Source organism: Chlamydotis macqueenii, chromosome 1 (assembly GCF_036417535.1).
Source record: "Chlamydotis macqueenii isolate bChlMac1 chromosome 1, bChlMac1.mat, whole genome shotgun sequence".
Taxonomy (NCBI): Eukaryota; Metazoa; Chordata; class Aves; order Otidiformes; family Otididae; genus Chlamydotis; species Chlamydotis macqueenii.
The window spans coordinates 53,042,691-53,062,228 of record NC_141556.1 but is presented as its reverse complement, the minus strand read 5'-3'; the positions used below and the strand labels follow the sequence as shown (position 1 = coordinate 53,062,228).

Here is a 19,538-nt window from a genome sequence, read left to right as displayed (position 1 = left end):
AGTGCTGTCGCCGCCGCGGCGGGACCGGCAGCGCGTCTCGGGCTGGCAGCGTCGGGGGCTGCGAGCCGCGGCCGCCGCTCGGGGCTCCCCTCTCGGCTCTTGTCGCCCTCTCTCCGCCCTCTCCCCGTCCCTTCCCGTCCCGGGGCTCGCCAGAGCCCGCCGGCCGCCTGCTGCGGCTGCTCACGCCGGGCCGGCCCGCGCCCTCGTCCCCGCCGCAGCATGCAGAGCCTCCGCGGACTCTTCAGGAGGGGGCGGCAGCGGCCGCCGTCCGGCAGCGCTCCCGCGCCCGGCGCCGCCGGGGCCTCCGAGCAGCGGCAGAGGGGCCGGGGCGGGCTGCACAGCGCGGCCGCCGACGGCGACCTGGCCCAGCTGCAGCGGCGCTGGTGGCTGAAGAGACTCCGCATCAACGGGCGCGACGCCAACAAGCAGTAAGGGCCGGGCACTGCCCCTAGCAAAGCTTCCACCCACCCCGGCTGCAAGAGCCGGCAAAGCCCAGCGGGGTCGCAAGCGCCCTCGGAGCAGGGCCGGCTCCACAGCGCTGGCCTTGCCGGAGGCCTGCCCAAGCTGGGACCGGAGCCGGCGGGTGCTCCGCTCCGCCCTGCCCTGCCCTGCCCTGCCCTGCCCTGCCCTGCCCTGCCCTGCCCTGCCCGCCTGGTGCCTGTAGTGAATCTTGTGTGCGGCTCAGCAGGCCTTCGGCCAGGCACAGACGGCTCCTTTCCTGTCGCCAGACGGAGTGGCTTGTTTGAGCAGGGCACGGCTTCCCCTTGCTGTTACAAGTCCCATCCCCTGCGTCTCTGGGCACGCCTGGCGCGGGACTGATCCGGGGAAAACCCAGGGCCTTGCGCAGTCTCCGCAGACTTACGCAGCCTCCGTAGACTGCAGGCTGCCAAGACGCGGTCTCCTTTTGCTGGCCTGGGTGGCTGGGCAGTCCTGCTGGAGGCCTTGGCACAAGAGCCTGCTTGGGCAGGTTCAGTGACACAGCTGAGGAAATGCCTCCTGACTCAACTGTCCCCTCTTGGGGACTTCTCCTAGACAGCCCCAGGCTTTGGGTGTGCAACTGCTGCCACCGGCTCTGAACAAGAAAGCTTGCTTTCGGCTTCCTTTTGGCAGCTGAGCTTTGTGGCCCCATGTGGCGAGTTCCACAGCCTGAAACCATGTCTTCAGCTGTCTCTCTGTGACAGCTAACTGAATATCTTTAATTCCTAGGACGCCTCTGCACCTTGCTTGTGCGAACGGCCATGCAGATGTCGTTCGCTTTCTGGTAGGACAGAAGTGCAAGCTAAACCCTCGCGACAACTATAAGAAGTCGCCCCTGATGAAGGTACGTGGAATGTGTTATGCTGTTGTACGTTGGGCTTATCGATTACGCGCTGAGCGATACATACCTCGCGTGACTCTTTACATAGGTCTGCATAGAATTGTATCCTGTGATTCTACGAAACAGGCAGGTTGTAGTCAGCGGGGATGGGGCATATGTTGCCTGATCTTTGCAGACGCTCGTACTTCCCAGTGTTGGGAAGATGCGGGAGTTCTGACAGAGAGAAACGTAGACGTTGGAAGTTATTCTGCCTTTGTGTCTTGTTTCCAGGCAGTAGAGCACCGGCACAAAGAATGCGCAGCTATTCTGCTGGAGCACGGTGCCAACCCTGACCTCCACTGTGCCAGCGGCAACACTGCCCTTCACCTGGCTACCATCATGTCTAGCAAGTCGCTAGTGGAGCTGTTACTTGAGCACAATGCCCATATCGATGCTAAGGATGATGTAAGCTTGGATTTTGCGTAAGGCTCCTCTTCTCAACACTTGCTTGACTTTTCTCTGTTATTCTAAGGAGATTATATCTCTTTCAGTTCGGGTACACTCCGCTTGCTGTTGCGATCACGAGGCGCTGTCACGAGATGATTGAGTTGCTTCTTCAAAAAGGAGCTGACGTGCACGCTCAAGATAAGCATGAAAGGTGAAGGCTTTGTCAAAAGTGCGCACGGGACTCCTTAGCATTGTTCAGGCTGGACTGATGGGAGGCATCGGAATGAGCTTTGCAAAAGAACCTGGAGCTGCGCAGAAGGAGCTCCTTCTGCGTGACTTGTGAAAGCAGGCCCGCACCCGGCGGCTCTCTCACCTCAGGGGACGATTGCCGCACTGAGGACTGCAAGAAAGCGTTGGCTGTGGTGCCGCCGACGCACATGCACAGACTCCCCTGTCTGCTCTGGGCAGGTGGTTGGCCTGGAGACCTCCTGCGGTCCCAGCATCCTGAATTCTCTGATGCTTCCGTGTGTTTGGCTGTGCTTTCACTCCAGCTCTAGGAGAGGGGAAACGAGTTGTTTGGGAAGCAAAGAGGGGTTGAAGTAATGGCAGTGCAATGTCTGCAGAAGCTGATGTATTTCCTATCATCTCTTGGATGCTTTAGGACCATTCTCATGCTTGCTGCTGTTGTTGGGGATATGAATATCATACGACTACTTCTTCGGCATGGTGCTGATCCTTCTCAGAAAGACGTGTTTGGTTGCACAGTTACGAATTATGCCACAGTATCTCCATATGCTGAGTAAGTGGTTGACATCCTCGTTAGAGCAGCTGCATTGTCAGAGTGTCCGTGCTGATGTAGGGCCCTTTTTGGTGCCATCAGCAGGGTTGAATGAAGTGTTGAGACCTTTGTTGAAGCCGGGCTCAGTGACATCTTCTGATGCATCTCTTTCCCTGTCAAGAGTGGATTTGTAGGTTGAGGAAAACTTTCCCCCACAGTTCTCCCTGAGAATTCTCCCAAGTGTGCTGCCAAGCTTCACTCCACCAAACTGACTCGCAACTACCTGCCTTTTGTTTCAGAGGGGATCTAAATGATATCCTCTGAGTTCAAGCATGTTTGAGGGTTGCTGTAGCAAAACAAGATGGTCATTCCTTCCCTCCAGGCTTCTGGCACAGTACCAGTCTTGTGCTAATGCACCACTTTGCACAGCAGCCTTGGTCAGGCGCACGGTTTTTAAATTTTCTTTTCTTGTTTGTTTGGGGTTTTTTTGTTTTGTTTGTAGTTCTGCTTACGAGGCAAACCTGAAAGTGGTCTCTCTCCAGATCCCCAACTGACCCTCTGCCAGGGTTGTTAGAAGATAACACCTATGCAATGTACTGAACCCCTGCAGTGCCTGGAATGCAACCGCAGTCTTTGTTGGGCTCTTGATATCCCACCTAGGAGGTCTGTAACCTCTCAGGTCCTCACACCAACCATGGGAATTTCCAAACCCGTTCAAAGTCAGGACTGGGTTTGAGGAGACATCACCCTGGCTTGAAAGGTGACGAAGTGTTGCTGCAGCGTTAGGATAGCGTCCTGCTGAGGTAGAAGCCTTGTTCTTAGATGTCTGTCTGCCGGGGGATTTTTTAAGCTTCCTGGCCCTGGAAATGGAGAGGAGGTGTAACTCTCTGCAGATGGCTAGGAATATGTGTAGGATGTCTCACGAATGCCTGTTGCTCTTTCAGTAGAGCGTGGATGAAAGTGTGTGGGGGGGTGTGTTTTTACAGAATGCATTTCCTTCCCTTCTGTATATAGCACTGCAAAGCAACTGGAAGAATATGGGCGCTGCAAAAGGACGGGAGATTGTTCTGCGGGAGGCACAGAAGGCGCAGCAGTACTTGACAGCTCTTGCTCTGGGAAGCCTGCTGAATTTCCCTTGGGCGCACCTGCACTGGCCACAGCAGGTAGGATCCTTCACCATGAAGGAGGTGATGACGACAATGCACTGTGGCCTGCAGGAGAACGCGTAAACGCTGACTGGAATGCAGGGGTGGAGAGATGTGGAAAGGCAGATTGAAATAGCAGCTAACAGCAGCAACGTGCTTCTTACACCCTCTCTAGGAGTCTTGCCAGCAGCAGGAGCACAGCAGGAGGAACAGTTTGATTCCCCTTCTGATTATGAGGTACCTTCTCTGAAGGGAAGGCAGTGGGGCCCCACTGGCCTCCCTTGCTTTTGGTCTCATTTCCCTCTGCTTCAGCTTCCTCCGCACGCTCCGAACCGGGACCTTGCCATGCTGTGCTGGTTTTCACGCCTGTCTTAATTTACACAGTCAGATGATGAAGGTCCAAGTATTCGGCCAACCATTGTCATGGTTACAGCGGATGTCCACCACGGAGCCCGCTGGGAGCCAGTTGCAGAGGAGCCCGGCAATGGTAATTTCCTGATGGACTAATGGTTACCTTTGTAAGCTTCTCTAGACTGAAGTGGACAGCAAAAAGCAGAGTGAAATAAGCACTCACAGCAGCATCGCGTTTCTTTCCTCTTTCGTAGGTGACTTGCCAGCGGCGGGAACAGAACAAGAGGAAGATGAGGATTCCTCTTTTGATTCTGAGGTAGAATCCTAGACCCAGAATCATTGTGGTGGGAAAAGTCCCTGAAGATCATTGAGTCTAACCACAAATGTTACACTGCCATGCCCACCCCTAAACCGTGTCCCTAAGTACCACATCTATGCATCTTCTGAACACCTCCGGGGACGGTGACTCAACCACTTCCCTGGCCAGCCTGTTCCAGTGCTCCATAAGCCTTCCAGCAATGAAAGCTTTCCTAAGAACCCAGCTAAACCTCCCCTGGCCCATCTTGAGGCCATTTCCTATGCTGCTATCACATCCCTCTTGGGCAAAGAGAGCGACGCCCACCTCACCACCACCTCTTGCAGTGAGGGGCCCAAAACTAAACGCAGTGTTCAAGGTGTGGCCTCCCAAGTGCCGAGTCCAAAGGGACAATCACTTCCCTAGCCCCGCTGCCCACACTGTTTCTCATACAAGCCAGGATGCTGTTGGCCTCCTTGGCCAGCTGGCCACACTGCTGCCTATATTCAGGCACCCGTCAAACAACACATGCGCATTACCGGGCGATACACATGCGGGCGGTGGGAGGGGGGTTACGAGGGGGGGGGTGGGTTGGGGGGATAGGGCTAGATTTCTCGGAACCAGCTCTCCATTCACGTTTTGCAAGACAACAGGAGTTGCCTTGCGAAATAACGGGAAGCCATTGCTCGGGTGGTGGTTTGCTGTTTCAACAATGTTGAGACAAATGTTTGACACAGTCTTTTACACCACCCCGTGGCTCAACATTGTTGCCTCAGAGACGGAGTTCCATGGTGGCATAAATGATAGAGGAAAGGAGAAAGAAAATAATAAAAAAGAGAAGAAGAATAAAAGAAAAAAAAAAGATATATGCAATTCTGAACATTATTGTTTATCATTTAGTGTACAAAGAGATATAAATGCTAGATACTTCGATTTAATTAACAATATCTTATCTAAGTAAATTACAAAACCAGAACATTAACATATCAACATTTATCTTACAACTAAAAATTTGTCCCAGGCCAAGTTTGAGGCTTATGGCTCTGGGGGATCAGAAGAAGCAAGTAATTGTTTACAAGGACAATCATAAGATAAACAAAGATAAACCACCAAAACTATAGCAATGCACAACATCATAAATGCCTCAAGATAAAGCACCATCAAAATGTTAAGCATTTTGTTCACTTCTGCAACCATTTCTTTTCTTTGGCAAAACAGTTCAGTTTTTGCTTTTTGGTGAGGCTGGCGACCAAGTCCTCGTGGAGCTTGTGGCTGTGGAATTCTGGCCCACCGGAACGGGGGTCTGGATACACAGCAGGAAAATGGATTTCCCTGCCTCCAACTCAGAGCACAGTCAATAAACAATGACACTATAAATTTGCTGTCAATTTTATATCACCCCGTGGACCCATGGTGGTTCCAAAAAGAAAAAAAAAAACCACAAACCAAAAGAAAACAAACAAAAAAAAACCCCAACCAAACAAAATCTCATATCTTTCCATCGTCTAGCGATGTTGAGACATTAAGTAACCTTTTCAGTCTCTATCACCACCCTGTGGCTCAGCATCGCTCACCAAGGTTGAAGGGGGAAAAAAAAGAAGAGGGAAGGGGGGGTGAAGGGACTTAGTTATGCTTATAATATACGTATGGCCACAAAATGGGTTTATATTGTTGTATGATACGTTGAGGGGTTTCTTCATTTTTAATATCGACCACCCCAAGGTAACATACCTTAATCCAGGTCACATATAGCAATTTGTGGATATGATGTTCACAGATCCAATGATGTCAAATAACCTATTCAAAATCATACATATAACACAAATAAAGATTAATAGATTAACCATGACTATAGTAATCATCAAAACCATAGATTTAAATATCAATAATATTTTTCCCACCCTGTGAGTCCCAATATTTTCCTAAAAAAAAAGTTTTAGGTAGGTTTCCAGGTTTGCCTTCAAAGTTATATGATTCTAACAGTTACGTGTTTGGTTTGCCGTACAAACCTGATATGTTTAACCCCATCAGGTGAAGTCACAGTGGCCGCTTGCATGCGAGTCACCACGCTTTGGATTAATTGAATTAGGCACAGTATAATACAAGGCGGGGGGCGGGGGGGGCTGTTTCTGCTTGTTTAGAAGGAAGAAGTTTTTTCGACAAAGTCAAAATTCCACATTGCTCCACCTCACTCTGCATCAGTGCGGTGATTTGTGCTCCTGTGTCAATTAAAAAGGTTACTGTTTTTTTTCTGTGGCCCTACAGCCACTGTAATCAACAAATCCCCTTTCACATTTAAGGTGAGTTGTTTTATAAACATCCACCCTCCGTTTCCCCCCCCACCTTCGGGGAACGGAGGAACTAGTTTCCCATCACCCTCTTTTCTGCATCAGTTTCTTCCCCAAGGTCTATCCATGGTGGGGCACTAGGGGTTGTTCCAAAATTGACTTTTTGCCCCGATCCTGTTTGTACAAGTTTCTCTAATTTCTGTGTTGGAAGCCCATCCATTACATCTCGGGGAATACCTGTCTGGAGTCCCGGTTGCTGCCATTCCTGACGGCCGAGGGGTCTCCCTCTCCCAGGATCAGTAAGTCAGACCGACTTAAAATCGTGACTTCTCTTGACCAGTGCTGGCCAGCCTTCACCTTTTTCTGTGGCTCTTGCAGCTCTGGTTTCAGTTTTTTGCCCGAATCCACCAACAGGACCGTATGTCCTCCCAAAATTTATGAGTTCTTGGGCTACTTCTCCCCATGTCCACACTTTCCTCCCTGTCCTTCTATGATCAGGGGTCACTGTTCCCTCCAGAGCACCGGTAAGTCTGTCTGCCACAGGGGTACTTTGTATCTTCCCCTGTAGCTGGATCCCAATGGGTTTCAGGGAATCAGGAAGTCCTCAGATTAGAGGAGTCATCTGTTCGGGATCCACAGGCATCATCATTGGAGAGCCCTGGTTAGGTTTGAGCTCTCTATCATACATCATTTGCAAACAAGCAGCCTTCTGCACACTCTCCACCAGTTGACCCACTGTGCCCATGATGGCTAGGGGGTCTCCCCTCTCCAAAGGGTTCAGCCCCCCAGCCCAATATGCTGCCCTCTGTGTCAAAGACCATGGGGCCCGATAATTGCCGGTAGTTAAAAATACACCTGGACACCAATATCCTTCCGCTTCCTTTTCTGACAACAAGATTCCACCCCCCCCAACAACGACACTCTCCAGACATCCTCTGTGTCCGATTCCTTTGAAGTCCTTGCAAAATCCTTCCTTAATTTTGCCAACTCAGTTGCTGTAAACGGGACCTCTTTAGTAACAACTTGGGGATGGTTATCGGTTTCTCCCTCATACACATATTCAGTTTTAACTAGGGGATACATGTGAGGGGGGTTCTCTACAATTTCTTTTGCTTTTTGCAAGTCCCCCTGAGGGTAGATTTGCCTGATTCCCTTATCTTCTAACTTCAACTCCACCTCTCCACACGAGTCATTTTCTCTCCACAATTCTTCTGCGGGGATCTCATCACAAACATTTGCACATTTGCAAGCACCCATCTCACCAAAGAGGGGTTATTTCGTCCTGAGAGGGCCGCACCACAATTTTAACCACAATTCCCCCCCCACACACTCCCAGGAGGGCACACCTTTCAAATTTCACAAAAGGGGGGGGGCCACACCATAATTTTACCACAATTCCCCCCCAACATACACTTTCAGGAGGACACACCTTTCAAATTTCTCACGAAAGCACTTATGTCACAAAAGAGGAGTTATTTCGTCCTGGGAGGGCTGCACCACAATTTTTTTTACCACAATTCCCCCTCCACACTCTCAGGAGGACACACCTTTCAAATTTCACAAAAGGGGCTTGTCTTTTGCCCAATTCTATCACTGTCCTTCTCCGGCTCTTTTCCTCGCAGACAAACAGAACCGCGGATCCGGACTTTGCACTCGCTTTGTACCAACGTAGGTCTCAGTCATACACACACACACACACACTAGAATTTCAAATAAAGCAACTGGACACTTTCTGTTTCTCCGAGAATCCTGCCGACTACGCCAATTAAATAATGTCACGTTCCGATTTCGGACGAGAGGAAGGCACCCTTGCGTTCTAGCCGACCTCAGACGAGTCTGGGAGGCTAGGGGCGGCTGGACCGACCTCTCACACACCGGAGCGTGGTTTTGTTCGTATTCTCGAGAACAGAATTAAGACTCAAAACGGAGTCAAGTGCCGGGTAACTTTATTAACCCGATAAGAAGTTTGCAAATGGAAGAGAAAGGAGAGAAAGGAAGGAAAGAGGGAAAAGAGTTTCAGTTGTAATAGCTACCGCCACAGAGCTGCGGCGTCCTGACAGTCCAGTTCGCTTGATGGGGGAACGATCCGGCCGGTGTTGGCCGTCTCGATGTCGGTTCCGTGGATGTGTGTTCCGGCGAATGTGTATTCTGTTGAATGAAGTGAAGAGTAGTGAAGTGTAGAAGTGTCGAAGTCTCGAAGAAAGTGTCTAAGTCTAAGTCTAGAAGTCTAGAAGAACCTTCTCTAGACTGAAGTGGACAGGGAAAAGCAGAGTGAAAAGCTTCTGACGTCCTTTGTAGGTGCCTTGCCAGCAGTGAAAGCAGAACAAGAGGAAAATGAGGACTCTTCTTTTGATTTCGAGGAAGAGTCATAGAACCAGAATCACTGTGGTGGGAAAAGTCCCTGAAGATCATCGAGTCCAATCGTAAACCTTACTCTACCATGCCCACCCCTAAACCGTGTCCCTAAGCACCACATCCACGCATCTTCTGAACACCTCCGGAGATGATGATTCAACCACTTCCCTGGCCAGCCTGTTCCAGTGCTCCATAAGCCTTCCAGCAAATAAAGTTTTCCTAAGATCCCAGCTAAACCTCCCCTGGTCCAACTTGAGGCCATTTCCTATGCTGCTGTCACATCCCTCTTGGGCAAAGAGAGCGATGCCAACTTCACTACCACTTCCGGTCAGGTAGTTGTAGAGCGAGAAGGTCTCCCCTCGGCCTCCCTTTCTCCTGACTAAACAACCCTACTTCCCTGCAGCGCTGCTCACAGGACTTGTCCTCCAGACCCTTCACCACCTTCCTTGCACTTCTGTACACAAACTACAGCACCGCAATGTCTTTCTTCGAGTGAGGGGCCCAAAACTAAAGCCAGTGTTCAAGGTGTGGCCTCCCAAGTGCCGAGTCCAAAGGGACAATCACTTCGCTAGCCCCGCTGCCCACACTGTTTCTCATACAAGCCAGGATGCTGTCGGCCTCCTTGGCCAGCTGGCCACACTGCCGCCTCATATTCAGGCACCCGTCAAACAACACCCCCACATCCCTTTCCACCAGGCAGCTTTGCAGCCACTCTTCCCTATCTAAGAAGGACTCCCTGGGGTCTCCCTGGCCTCCCTTGCTTTTGGTCTCATTTCTCTCTACTGCTGCCTCCGCCACATGCTCCAAACTGGGACCTTGCCATGCTGCTGCTGCAGGCAAGCTCCTCAGTTTGGACTGGGATGAAGGAGGTCAAGCTAATGACTCGGCTCTCCTACCAGCTGTCCTTTGAGCTGGACTTGTAGTACAGGATTGAAGCAGTAAAGCTTCCCACCAGTTATGATCCTCTGAAATCCTACCAGGCTGGCGCTGTGAGGATTGCTGTTTTTCCTCCACATAGGTCTCTTCTCCACATCCAGTCCGTGTCAAGCGGTTGCCCATGGGGTATACAGCCTAGACGCTTTGCTCCCTCTGTCTACTTCCTCTCTGTCTCTTGGGCAGGTGTTCTTCAGTTCCTTTTGAAAGCCCTGCTCCACAGAGATGCCTAACACGCTGCTTCTGTTTGCCGTTCTCCTTCGTTCCGTCACCTGATACAACGTTATGGGTGTTGGCTGAAGCAAGAGCTTTGCAAGTGGAAGTGGGTTCGGGATGAGTCTGTGGCAGTTTTTACGCATGTCTTTTAATCTACACAGTCGGATGCTGAAGGTCCAAAAACTGGGCCAACAACCATGGTGCTTCCTGATGCAGTCCACTATGGAGCCCGCTGGGAGCCAGTTGCAGAGGAGCCCAGCAATGGTAATTTCCTGGTGGACTAATGGTTACCTTTGTAAGCTTCTCTGGACTGAAGCGGACAGGGAAAAGCAGAGTGAAATAAGCACTCAGAGCAGCATCGCGCTTCTTTCCTCTTTTGTAGGTGCCTTGCCAGCGGCGGGAGCAGAACAAGAGGAAGATGAGGACTCCTCTTTTGATTCTGAGGTAGAATCCTAGAACCAGAATCATTGTGGTGGGAAAAGTCCCTGAAGATCATTGAGTCCAACCGCAAATGTTACACTGCCATGCCCACCCCTAAACCGTGTCCCTAAGTACCACATCTATGCATCTTCTGAACACCTCCGGGGACGGTGACTCAACCACTTCCCTGGCCAGCCTGTTCCAGTGCTCCATAAGCCTTCCAGCAATGAAGGCTTTCCTAAGATCCCAGCTAAACCTCCCCTGGCCCAACTTGAGGCCATTTCCTGTGCTGCTATCAAATCCCTCTTGGGCAAAGAGAGCGACGCCCACCTCGCCACCACCTCTTGCAGTGAGGGGCCCAAAACTAAACCCAGTGTTCAAGGTGTGGCCTCCCAAGTGCCGAGTCCAAAGGGACAATCACTTCCCTAGCCCTGCTGCCCAGACTATTCCTCATACAAGCCAGGATGCTGTTGGCCTCCTTGGCCAGCACATAGGTCTCTTCTCCACATCCAGTCAGTGTCAAGCAGTTGCCCATGGGGCATACAGCCTAGACATTTTGCTCCATCTGTCTACTCCTCTACCTCTCTATCTTGGGCAGGTGTACCTTGGCCCATTTTGAAAGCCCTGCTCAATAGAGACGCCTAACACAGTGGCCCTGATAGCCCTGTATGCAGTCCATTGCAGAGGAATGTGGCAATGGTAATTTCCTATTGGGACTAAGTGTAAGCTTCTGTAAGCTTCTCTGGAGTGAAGCCGATAGGGAAAAGCAGAGTGAAAGAGGCACGCTTCGTACCTCTTCTTTGTGTGTCTTGCCAGAAGCAGAAGCTCTGCAAGAGGAAGATTTTGACTCCTCTTCTGAGAATGAGTTACTTTCTCTTCCACAGGTAATGCAGAAGTAACGCTTCTGTAGCCCCAGTGCTGAAATGCGCTGTGATGCTGTCGTGTTGCTGGGGATTCCTTTCCTCCCTCTCGGTCTTTCTCTGTTCTTGTTCGCTCAGATTTCTGCACCGGGCAGAGAAGAGCTTCAGCTAAAGAAGGATGCTTCAACTCAGGCAGATTGTCGAGGCTACAGACAGGTGACTGTTAAAGGCTGATCTCTGTACAGAGAGCTTTTCTTCGTACTGAGTTCATTTTCAAGTGCTGCTAGGAGGACTTTAGTGATTCTGGACCTGAAGTGTATTTTGGACCTCCTCTTGTTCGCGTTGTGAAGCAGAAGAGCTGCATAAAGAGAGAAAACTCTTCGGTGACACATCGGTGACACATCTGCTGTATTTTAATCCAAAGCCTTGCCCAACACAGGAGCGATATGAATATTTTAAAAATGGAGCAAATATGCCTTTTGAAGAGCAGCTCTGCAGGCCACCCCAGAGCTGGATGCAGTACTCTAGGTGGGGTCTCATGACAGCAGAGTAGAAGGGGAGAACCACCTCCCTCAGCCTCCAGGCCACCCTGAAGACCGATCTAGTGACATCATCCCATGAGTTAAAGCATCCCTCACGTTGTCATCTTCTTACTGATCTCTCCGTGCTCAGGGAATACCATTTCTTTAGACGTGGGTCAGGCAGCTGCAGCAGGAGCTTACCAACGCTTTCAGAAAGAACTCCCTGGCAGAAGCTTCACTCAAAGCTAAGAAGCGCTACAGCAGCCACCTGCAGGAACAGAAACTGCAGCTGCAGAAGCAACTGGACAGGTCTAAAGCTAAGGTATGGACAAAGCCCGTCTCTTGGCTCTTGGCAGGGGCCCCGGCCTTTCTGGGAGCAAACCAGAGTGGGGAACTGATCCATTCCTGGGGGTCTGGTGTAACCCAGGCTGGTTCAGCACACGCCTAGCTGTGATGAGGGGGCTGGGAGGGAACAGCACCGCTGCCTTTGGTGCCTGGCTGTTTGCACCGCTGGAAGCAACAGCGGAGGGCTGCGCTAAGGTGGCCTTAGTACCCTGGGCACCTTTGCAACAGGAGTAGCTTGAGAAACATGTAAGCGACTCGCCTTGTTTTAGAAGCGCGGCGCCTACGATTAGAAAGGCCACTAACCGTGAAGTGGCTCTGTCCTTAAATGGACAAGGGTGTGTGTATTCCTTTCAGAGAGCTGCTTCTCAAGTTTCATGGAGCACATGTATTTGCTTCTCTGGGGTTTGGCGAAGCAGAGTGTGTGCTGATGGAGAAAGAGTAGGCATACTGGAGTGCTGTGGCGGTGCTTTCTTGTATTCCCTCATGACATCATCATTGTTATGGAGTTGAAAAGTCACTTCAGGAGCAGAAGGAGCTTCTAACTGGGTTGGAGTAGCCAACAAGGGGCTGCAAAGTGTTTGGAGCCCTTGAGAGAGGAGGACAAGGAGTGTTGGGGCAGCATTTAGGAAGCACTGTAGGAAATCAATGTAGATGTAGGACAGGGGCCCCTGTGTAGAAGGTCAAGAAGTAACATGGCTTTTGGCAGTTGACGTGAAAGTCAAAGCAGTCCACTCCTTTTTATCAAAGCTAAGCTGGCTACTGAGGATTCTTGTTGCGGTCTGACAGCGGCAGGAATTGAAAGAACGGCGTATCTGGACTGAGTGTTATGCCGAGTCCCTGAAGGACACCACAAAGAATAAGGAGAGGGAGCTAACCACTTCCAGGAACATGCAGGGCCTTCTGACCTCGCCTTGTGGAACTGCGGGTGTCCAAGAGCTGGAAGAACGCAGGCAACGATAAGGAACCAACACAGTGGAGCAAGGCTTCGCTTTCTGCCATTGTGTGAAAACAACAGGACTCTCTTCTTGCGCCCCAGCGAGACAATACTACACAATTTTCAAAGATGCTTTTGGCTTAGATGAGGTCCTTTCACATTCCTCTTTTGGGATTTGTGCTCTGGTGGACTTCCGTCATAAGTCCTGTACTTCCTTTTCAGGCTCCAAGTTGGAAAGGCCAGGCTGGAAGCCACAGCCCGGCAACAAGCCAAGACCATTGAAGCCCTTCAGAAAGAGCTGCCAGCCTCTGCCTCAGGAAGCTTGTCGGAGCCTTCCCTCTTCATGAGCTACAGAGCCTAGCTCCATAATCCTGTGAGGAATTTGTAAGATGAGGTTTTCCTGAAAAGCCTAGGAGAGGTCAGTTCCTCTGTTCTACTGAGTAGAGGCTGCTCTGAAAGTCCTGCTGGCCCATTCCCCAGCTTTCCGGCTTTGAGAGTTGTCCCATTATGCTATCACAAATCCTACTTCATGCCGTCTTTGTTAGGGGGTTGACAATAATGCACCGGCTTAAGTATTGTCTGCTTTAGACCAGTTGTGAGGTTGAGACCTCAGGCAGCACTTCAGACAGTCATGCAGTACCAGGGATTTGGTACCTTCAGTTGCAGATCTGTGGTTGAGAGTTCCAAGAGGAGACTGGACTTGGGAGAGTCGTGTTACCTTCTTTGTGGAGAACACTGTCTGCACCTTCTGCATAAGGATCCTGTTCCTGTGCTCCTCGTGTGATGTATCTTTTCTATTTTGAAAATGTCAGAGTGAAAGCAAGAAAGTGAAGCAGGCGGTCAAGTTGAAATGCCAGTCAGAAGCACTTCTGGACGAAATGCGGAGAAGGAACACTGTGCTGGAGGAAGAACATAGCAGGCATGGCTTTTTAGTGCTTTAAAGAAATGTCACGTTGAGTAGAAGTCAAGCTTTACTGAACTCTGATGTAAAAGCACGTACGTAACGGTCTGTGAGCAAATTCAAGCCCCGCATTCGATCTTGCACAGTGCTCCTGTGCATGAGCCTATGGTTTTAAAAAGCTTCAAAAGGCCTTGCAAATGCAGACTGCCTGCAGTTCCCCTGGGAGGGAAGCGAGTCTTTTCTTCCTCCATCCAGGTAGACTTTGGGCCCTCCAAGTGATGCTGGAGGGCTGGCTCTTCTCAGTAATTCCTGGCCTGTCGAGCACCTTACAGATGAAGCAGGCCGTGACTGTGCTGCTTACATAAGAGTACGTGAGAAAGGCCAACTTGCTTTGCTTCATGCTTTCCTTACTAATTTGCCATGCAGGCTGAAGAGGCTTCTGGAGAGATATCAGACAATTCTGATGAAGTATGCTGGGAGAAAGAGAGAGCCTCAGCTCAGTTTCCAGGGCAGAGGTGAAGAAAGAGCTGTTCTGAGGTGGCCAACAAAGTTGGTAAACTAAGAAGAAAGGTGAGCTCTGGGTTGTTTGGTGGAGCTGAGGTGATTATTTTTCTCTGCTGGAACCTGTATGATTCTTCCCCTATACTTTTTCTCCATGTTGCTCATTATCTGTTGGCTGTATGTTGCAATTGATTGGCTTCTCCTGATGCTCCTGCTGTTGATGTAGCAGTAGTAGATGATGATGTTGATGGACACAGATGTAGTTAGCATGATGAATAAAAGACATGGGCCAGGAGTCCCAGCAGGGCTACTAAGGTCAATGGCATGAGACTAGCATGGTGGGTCACAGCCAAATAGAGCTGTCTAAAAGAGATACGGGAGAAAGAGCTGGACAAGGAATAAGGCAAAAACCGCAAGAAGCTGATCCGTATCTCTGTGTAACACAATCTTCCAGGTGTGTCTGTTGCCCATGGGCTGGAACTTTGTTGTTGACATGTATGAGTGACTGGTTCTCGTTATTTGGGTCTGTGCATTAGTGCTGTACTTTCAGGATCCACTTTCCAGTGCTGCCTTTGGCCCAGCCTGCTGTAAAGCTAACACACAGCCTTCTCTTTTCCTGCCCTTCCCCAGTCGCAGCTGAACCTCCAATGCAGTTGGTGAGGAGAAGCTGCTGGAGCAGAGGAAGTGCCAGTGCCCGAAAACAGAGTGCTCACGGGAAGATGAATGAAGCCTGGAAACCTTTGCCTTCCACCTTGTGCAACCACTGCCCTGCATCTAATTCCAAGTGTTCTGTTGCAGCTTGGTATTTAATGAACTGTGTCATCTAGTACGTGTCTTAGTTCTGCTGCCCAATTGCAGCGCTTCAGGCCTAGCGGGTTTGGATGAGGAGAGTCCTGCTTTTGAAGGCTCGTTCAGGCTCTCTTCCCATGCAGGCCCTTGGCACGTCCCTCTCTGCCCTCGCTCTGAATGAAAATCAGTCCTGCAGACGTCTCCGAGAGGGAGCACGCGTCTGTGTCCTTTTCCTCTGCAGAGGCTTGAACCATGATTGTGCTCAGAGCAGGGACTAGCACTGAGCTACTGGTAATCATCAGTTACCAGACTCTTGCTGCCTTTTCAGAGCAATCCTCCTGGTGCTCAGGGCAGAAGGTGCTGGGTGAGCTTCTGGTAGCCAGGGAAGCTTTGCAGATCGCACAGAGATCCGATGGATTTGGAGCTCGCCAAGGGGAAGGGTGTGAAGGAGTGGGCACAAGCTGGAGCAGGCGGAATCCCTCCTCAACCTAAGGAAAAACCTTTTCTTTTCTGAGGGTGGTGGGAGAGCGGTGCCAGGAAGCAGGGTGCTGTGCTGCTCCCTCGGGGACGGGGAGCCAAAGGGGCTCCCATGGCAGCAGGGCAGGGCCCAGCCTCGGCCTATCCGAGAGAGGGGAGCAGGGTTGGGCCAGGGCGGGCAGCCAGGGCAGCAGACAGCCCAGAGGGACAAACAAGTGCCTGCAGAGGCAGCAGCTCTGCGGGCAAGCCAGGAATTCAGGCCAGGCCGGGCTGGGGTTCAGACCCACGGGTGGCAAGCAGGGTCAGACACAGCCCAGTGATGGCCAAGCAAGGCCGCGGGGAGGCCAAGGGCAGGCCGGGAAGACAGCCTGCGGGCTGGGGCCTGCACCAGTGTTGACGCGGAAGTCACGGACACTGCACACGACCAATATGATCAAGGAAATGCCGCTTTATTGTTGATACATCCCGGTTAATATAGCCCTTCTAATTCCCTATCATGCACAAGCTCTTTACTAATTGGCTAACTAGATCATGCACGCGCTCTTAGCTAAAATATGATTCGTTAAGTCTCTTTGTTCATGCGCACGGTCCTCTCCACCTGCATCCTGCTTCACGTTCTGCTTTCAGTCACGTACACCAGCCTTTCCTCCTCCTTTCAAGGTTGCTTCATCACTTTCTCACAGACGGCCTCCGCGATGTCCTTGAAGCCTGCTGCTCACAAACATAACAACTCCTTTTGGTCTGGATTGTTCGCTAAGTGTCCTTGATTCTCCAGATATCCAACACACCAGCGTGGTCCGCGGCCAGGCACAGGCACAGCTGAGACAGAGCTGGAGCCAGCGACGCCATGACAGAGCTCAGGCAGGGCCTGGAGGCTTCTGCCTATGCCTCAGTGAGCATCTTGGGCCTATGGGCTGGAGGCCCAGGGGCCTGGGGTGGGGCTGGACACCCTGGCTCAGCCTGCTGGTGGCTTATTTGTGCCACAGAGAGGTTGTGGAGTCTCCATGCCTGGAGATGCTCCAAACTGGACGTGGCCCTGCACCACCTGCCCTGGCTGACTCTGCTTGGAGCAGGGCGTGGACAGACTAGATGGATGAGATGAGGTCCCTTCCAGCCTCAAGGATGCTGTGCTTTCAAGGCCCAAATATCTCCAGTGACACGGAAGTTTCACGCTGCAGGCACTGTTTTATTGGGCTAGACGTCCTGCCCGCTCTAATGCGCGTGTCTGACCTGAGCTGTAACCGTAGTCTTCCTTGGGCTACATGCAACAGACAAAACAACTGCAGACTGTATCCAGCGTCTCCAGGCACAAGGATGGCAACAGCCTTCTCGGACACCAAGTCATCTTGTGATGTGTGTTGCCGCCAGTGAAGAATGGCCATAGAGTTAGCCAGGCAAATCTTGATTTCCAAGCCCAGGTCATGAGGAAAGAGCCTTTGGGGACTTCTCGAACTCCCCAGCCAGCAGGTCCTCATCTCTTCTGCACACCTTCAGGAAAGCTGCTGAGAAAGTGCCCTAGAGGCATTGGTGTGCCACCCTCTGGGTGGCTGGGCCAAGCCATGCAGTGCCACCACTCTGGAAATGAGGGCTACAGCAGAAAGAAATGAGTCTCCCTCTCTCCCTCAGCTGAAACAGTTTCCCTAGGTAGTTCCCTTTGCTGCTGCAGAAATGCTTTTGTCAGTGCAATGCAGAAGGCAGCATGAGGGAAGCCACAAGCAACTAAGAGGGACAGCTTCGTAAACCACTGACAACAATTATGCCATAGCCTCAGGCAGAGCGAGAGGACCCCTGTGACACTGGTTGCTCACCAGGCAACACCAGCTGTATCATAGCTCTGCAGGGTCAACTCGCCAGAGTTGTTCTAGTCTCTCATTGGGCTTTCCGCTAAGAGCTTGCCAAGCTGACATTCAGATGCATTTTTATACTTTTGGGACTTCTGTTTCCCACAGCGCAGTTTGAGACCTGCAAGTGGAGAAGAACCATCATGCTTCAGGTCTGGCTGGGCTGCAGTGGAAGCTGACAGCTATGGAGGTCCACGTGGCCCAGACCCCACCTCTGCAAACACAAGCAGGTAGCTAGCTAGGCATTGCAACTTTGACAAGACACTCTTTCACAAATACACAAAGTGCACTTGGCAAAACCAGACTGACATAATGCTCCACCTCCTCTCCAGGCAAACACCCTTCACACTCGTGAGTTAACAGATGTCCTGGCTCTAAAACCAAAACGGCCTTTGGAGGACACCAAAGGTGTCTTCAAACAGTAAACCGCACCCATTCTTCGCATACTTGAGAAGGAGAGCTCTGCCAAGGAACACTGCTGCAAAGTCCCAAGAAAGGGACCTTTACAGGTCCCTTCTAACCCTAACTATTCTATGATTCCCAAGGCAGCAGCGAGCTCCGTGGTCATGTGTAAGCGGAAGAAATCTGGCTGCTCAGCAGTCCACTCAAAGACTCCTGAGCGCAGCACTTGCCCTGATTTTGCTGCGGGGCAGGGGGAGACAGCTCCAGTGACAAGACAGCATGAGGCAGGACCAGACTGGCTCTGGCCCTCGCTCCTCCTCCTCTCCACCATCAGGTAGCTGCTAGGCATTAGGTAGCTTCCGAACTCCCACACAAGCAGTTCAAAAGGTCTGACTCAGGATCTCTTCTCTAGCTGGTAGCAGGTGGCACAAGGGAACAATACATCCAAACAAACGCCAATATTTTTGGTTTGCATGTCTGGCACTGGTTCTCCCCAGAGAGCGAGTGTCAGTGCCAGAAGCAGCCGGTGGAAGCGCAAGAGTCTTTTCTCCACGCAGGAGACTTTCTTGGCATAGCACTGCCCCAGCCACCCTCTGTGTTCTGCAGCAACAGCTGAACAGAGCACAGGAATCAAGTGCAAGGGAACATTTTCTTTTCTTGCTATCCTGACAACCCCCACAGCTGCTGCCAGTTCTGTCTGTCCTACACACATGGCACTGCTGCCTCCAGCTCAGCACTCGGGCGCATCCGGAGCGCAGGTTATGCCGAGTCCCTGAAGGACGCCACAAAGAATAAGGAGAGGGAGCTAACTGCTTTCAGGAACATGCAGGGCCTTCTGACCTCGCCTTGTGGAACTGCGGGTGTCCAAGAGCTGGAAGAACGCAGGCAACGATAAGGAACCAACACAGTGGAGCAAGGCTTCGCTTTCTGCCATTGTGTGAAAACAACAGGACTCTCTTCTTGCGCCCCAGCGAGACAATGCTACACAATTTTCAAAGATGCTTTTGGCTTAGATGAGGTCCTTTCACACTCTTCTTCTGAGATTTGTGCTCTGGTGGACTTCTGGGAGAAGGCCTCTACTTCTTTTTCAGGCTCCAAGTTGGAAAGGCCAGGCTGGAAGCCACAGTCCGGCAACAAGCCAAGACCATTGAAGCCCTTCAGAAAGAGCTGCCAGCCTCTGCCTCAGGAAGCTTGTCGGAGCCTTCCCTGAAACCGTGAACAGGAACGCCTGTGGTGTCATCTGCAGAGCTTTGTACCGTCCCGACTTGAAATTTCCCAGCCGGGCTAATTCGGGTGTTGGTGTCAGTGTAAAGAAGGTGCCTTTGCCCATGGCCAACACGAAGCAAATGAGCCTGGGCAGGGCTCACGTGCTACACGCACCTGGCACTGTGTGCCGAGGAGCTGACGCACGTTTTCCTCGGGATCGCAGGAGCTGAGCCGCC

At 51.4% G+C, this 19,538-nt stretch overlaps 1 protein-coding gene across 1 annotated transcript; it reads left to right on the top strand.

The window, feature by feature from the left end:
• Window positions 1-219: 219 nt before the first annotated feature.
• Window positions 220-19,314, top strand: LOC147602057 (uncharacterized). The gene is made up of 10 exons (XM_086744749.1): window positions 220-428; window positions 1,207-1,321; window positions 1,589-1,762; window positions 1,849-1,955; window positions 2,406-2,543; window positions 11,274-11,409; window positions 11,524-11,601; window positions 12,076-12,228; window positions 13,038-13,205; window positions 19,186-19,314. Exons 1-10 carry the CDS (start codon window positions 220-222, stop codon window positions 19,312-19,314), a joined length of 1,407 nt encoding a protein of 468 aa, XP_086600875.1.
• The last annotated feature ends 224 nt before the right edge of the window (window positions 19,315-19,538 follow it).

Excerpts from the sequence above, each read along its gene's own strand:
- LOC147602057 (XM_086744749.1), top strand. The coding sequence starts at position 220 with ATGCAGAGCCTCCGCGGACTCTTCAGGAGGGGGCGGCAGCGGCCGCCG. Across the intron at positions 429-1,206 it reads GGGCGCGACGCCAACAAGCA|GACGCCTCTGCACCTTGCTT; the intron begins GTAAGGGCCGGG and ends TTTAATTCCTAG. Across the intron at positions 13,206-19,185 it reads AGCTGGAAGAACGCAGGCAA|AGGCTCCAAGTTGGAAAGGC; the intron begins CGATAAGGAACC and ends TACTTCTTTTTC.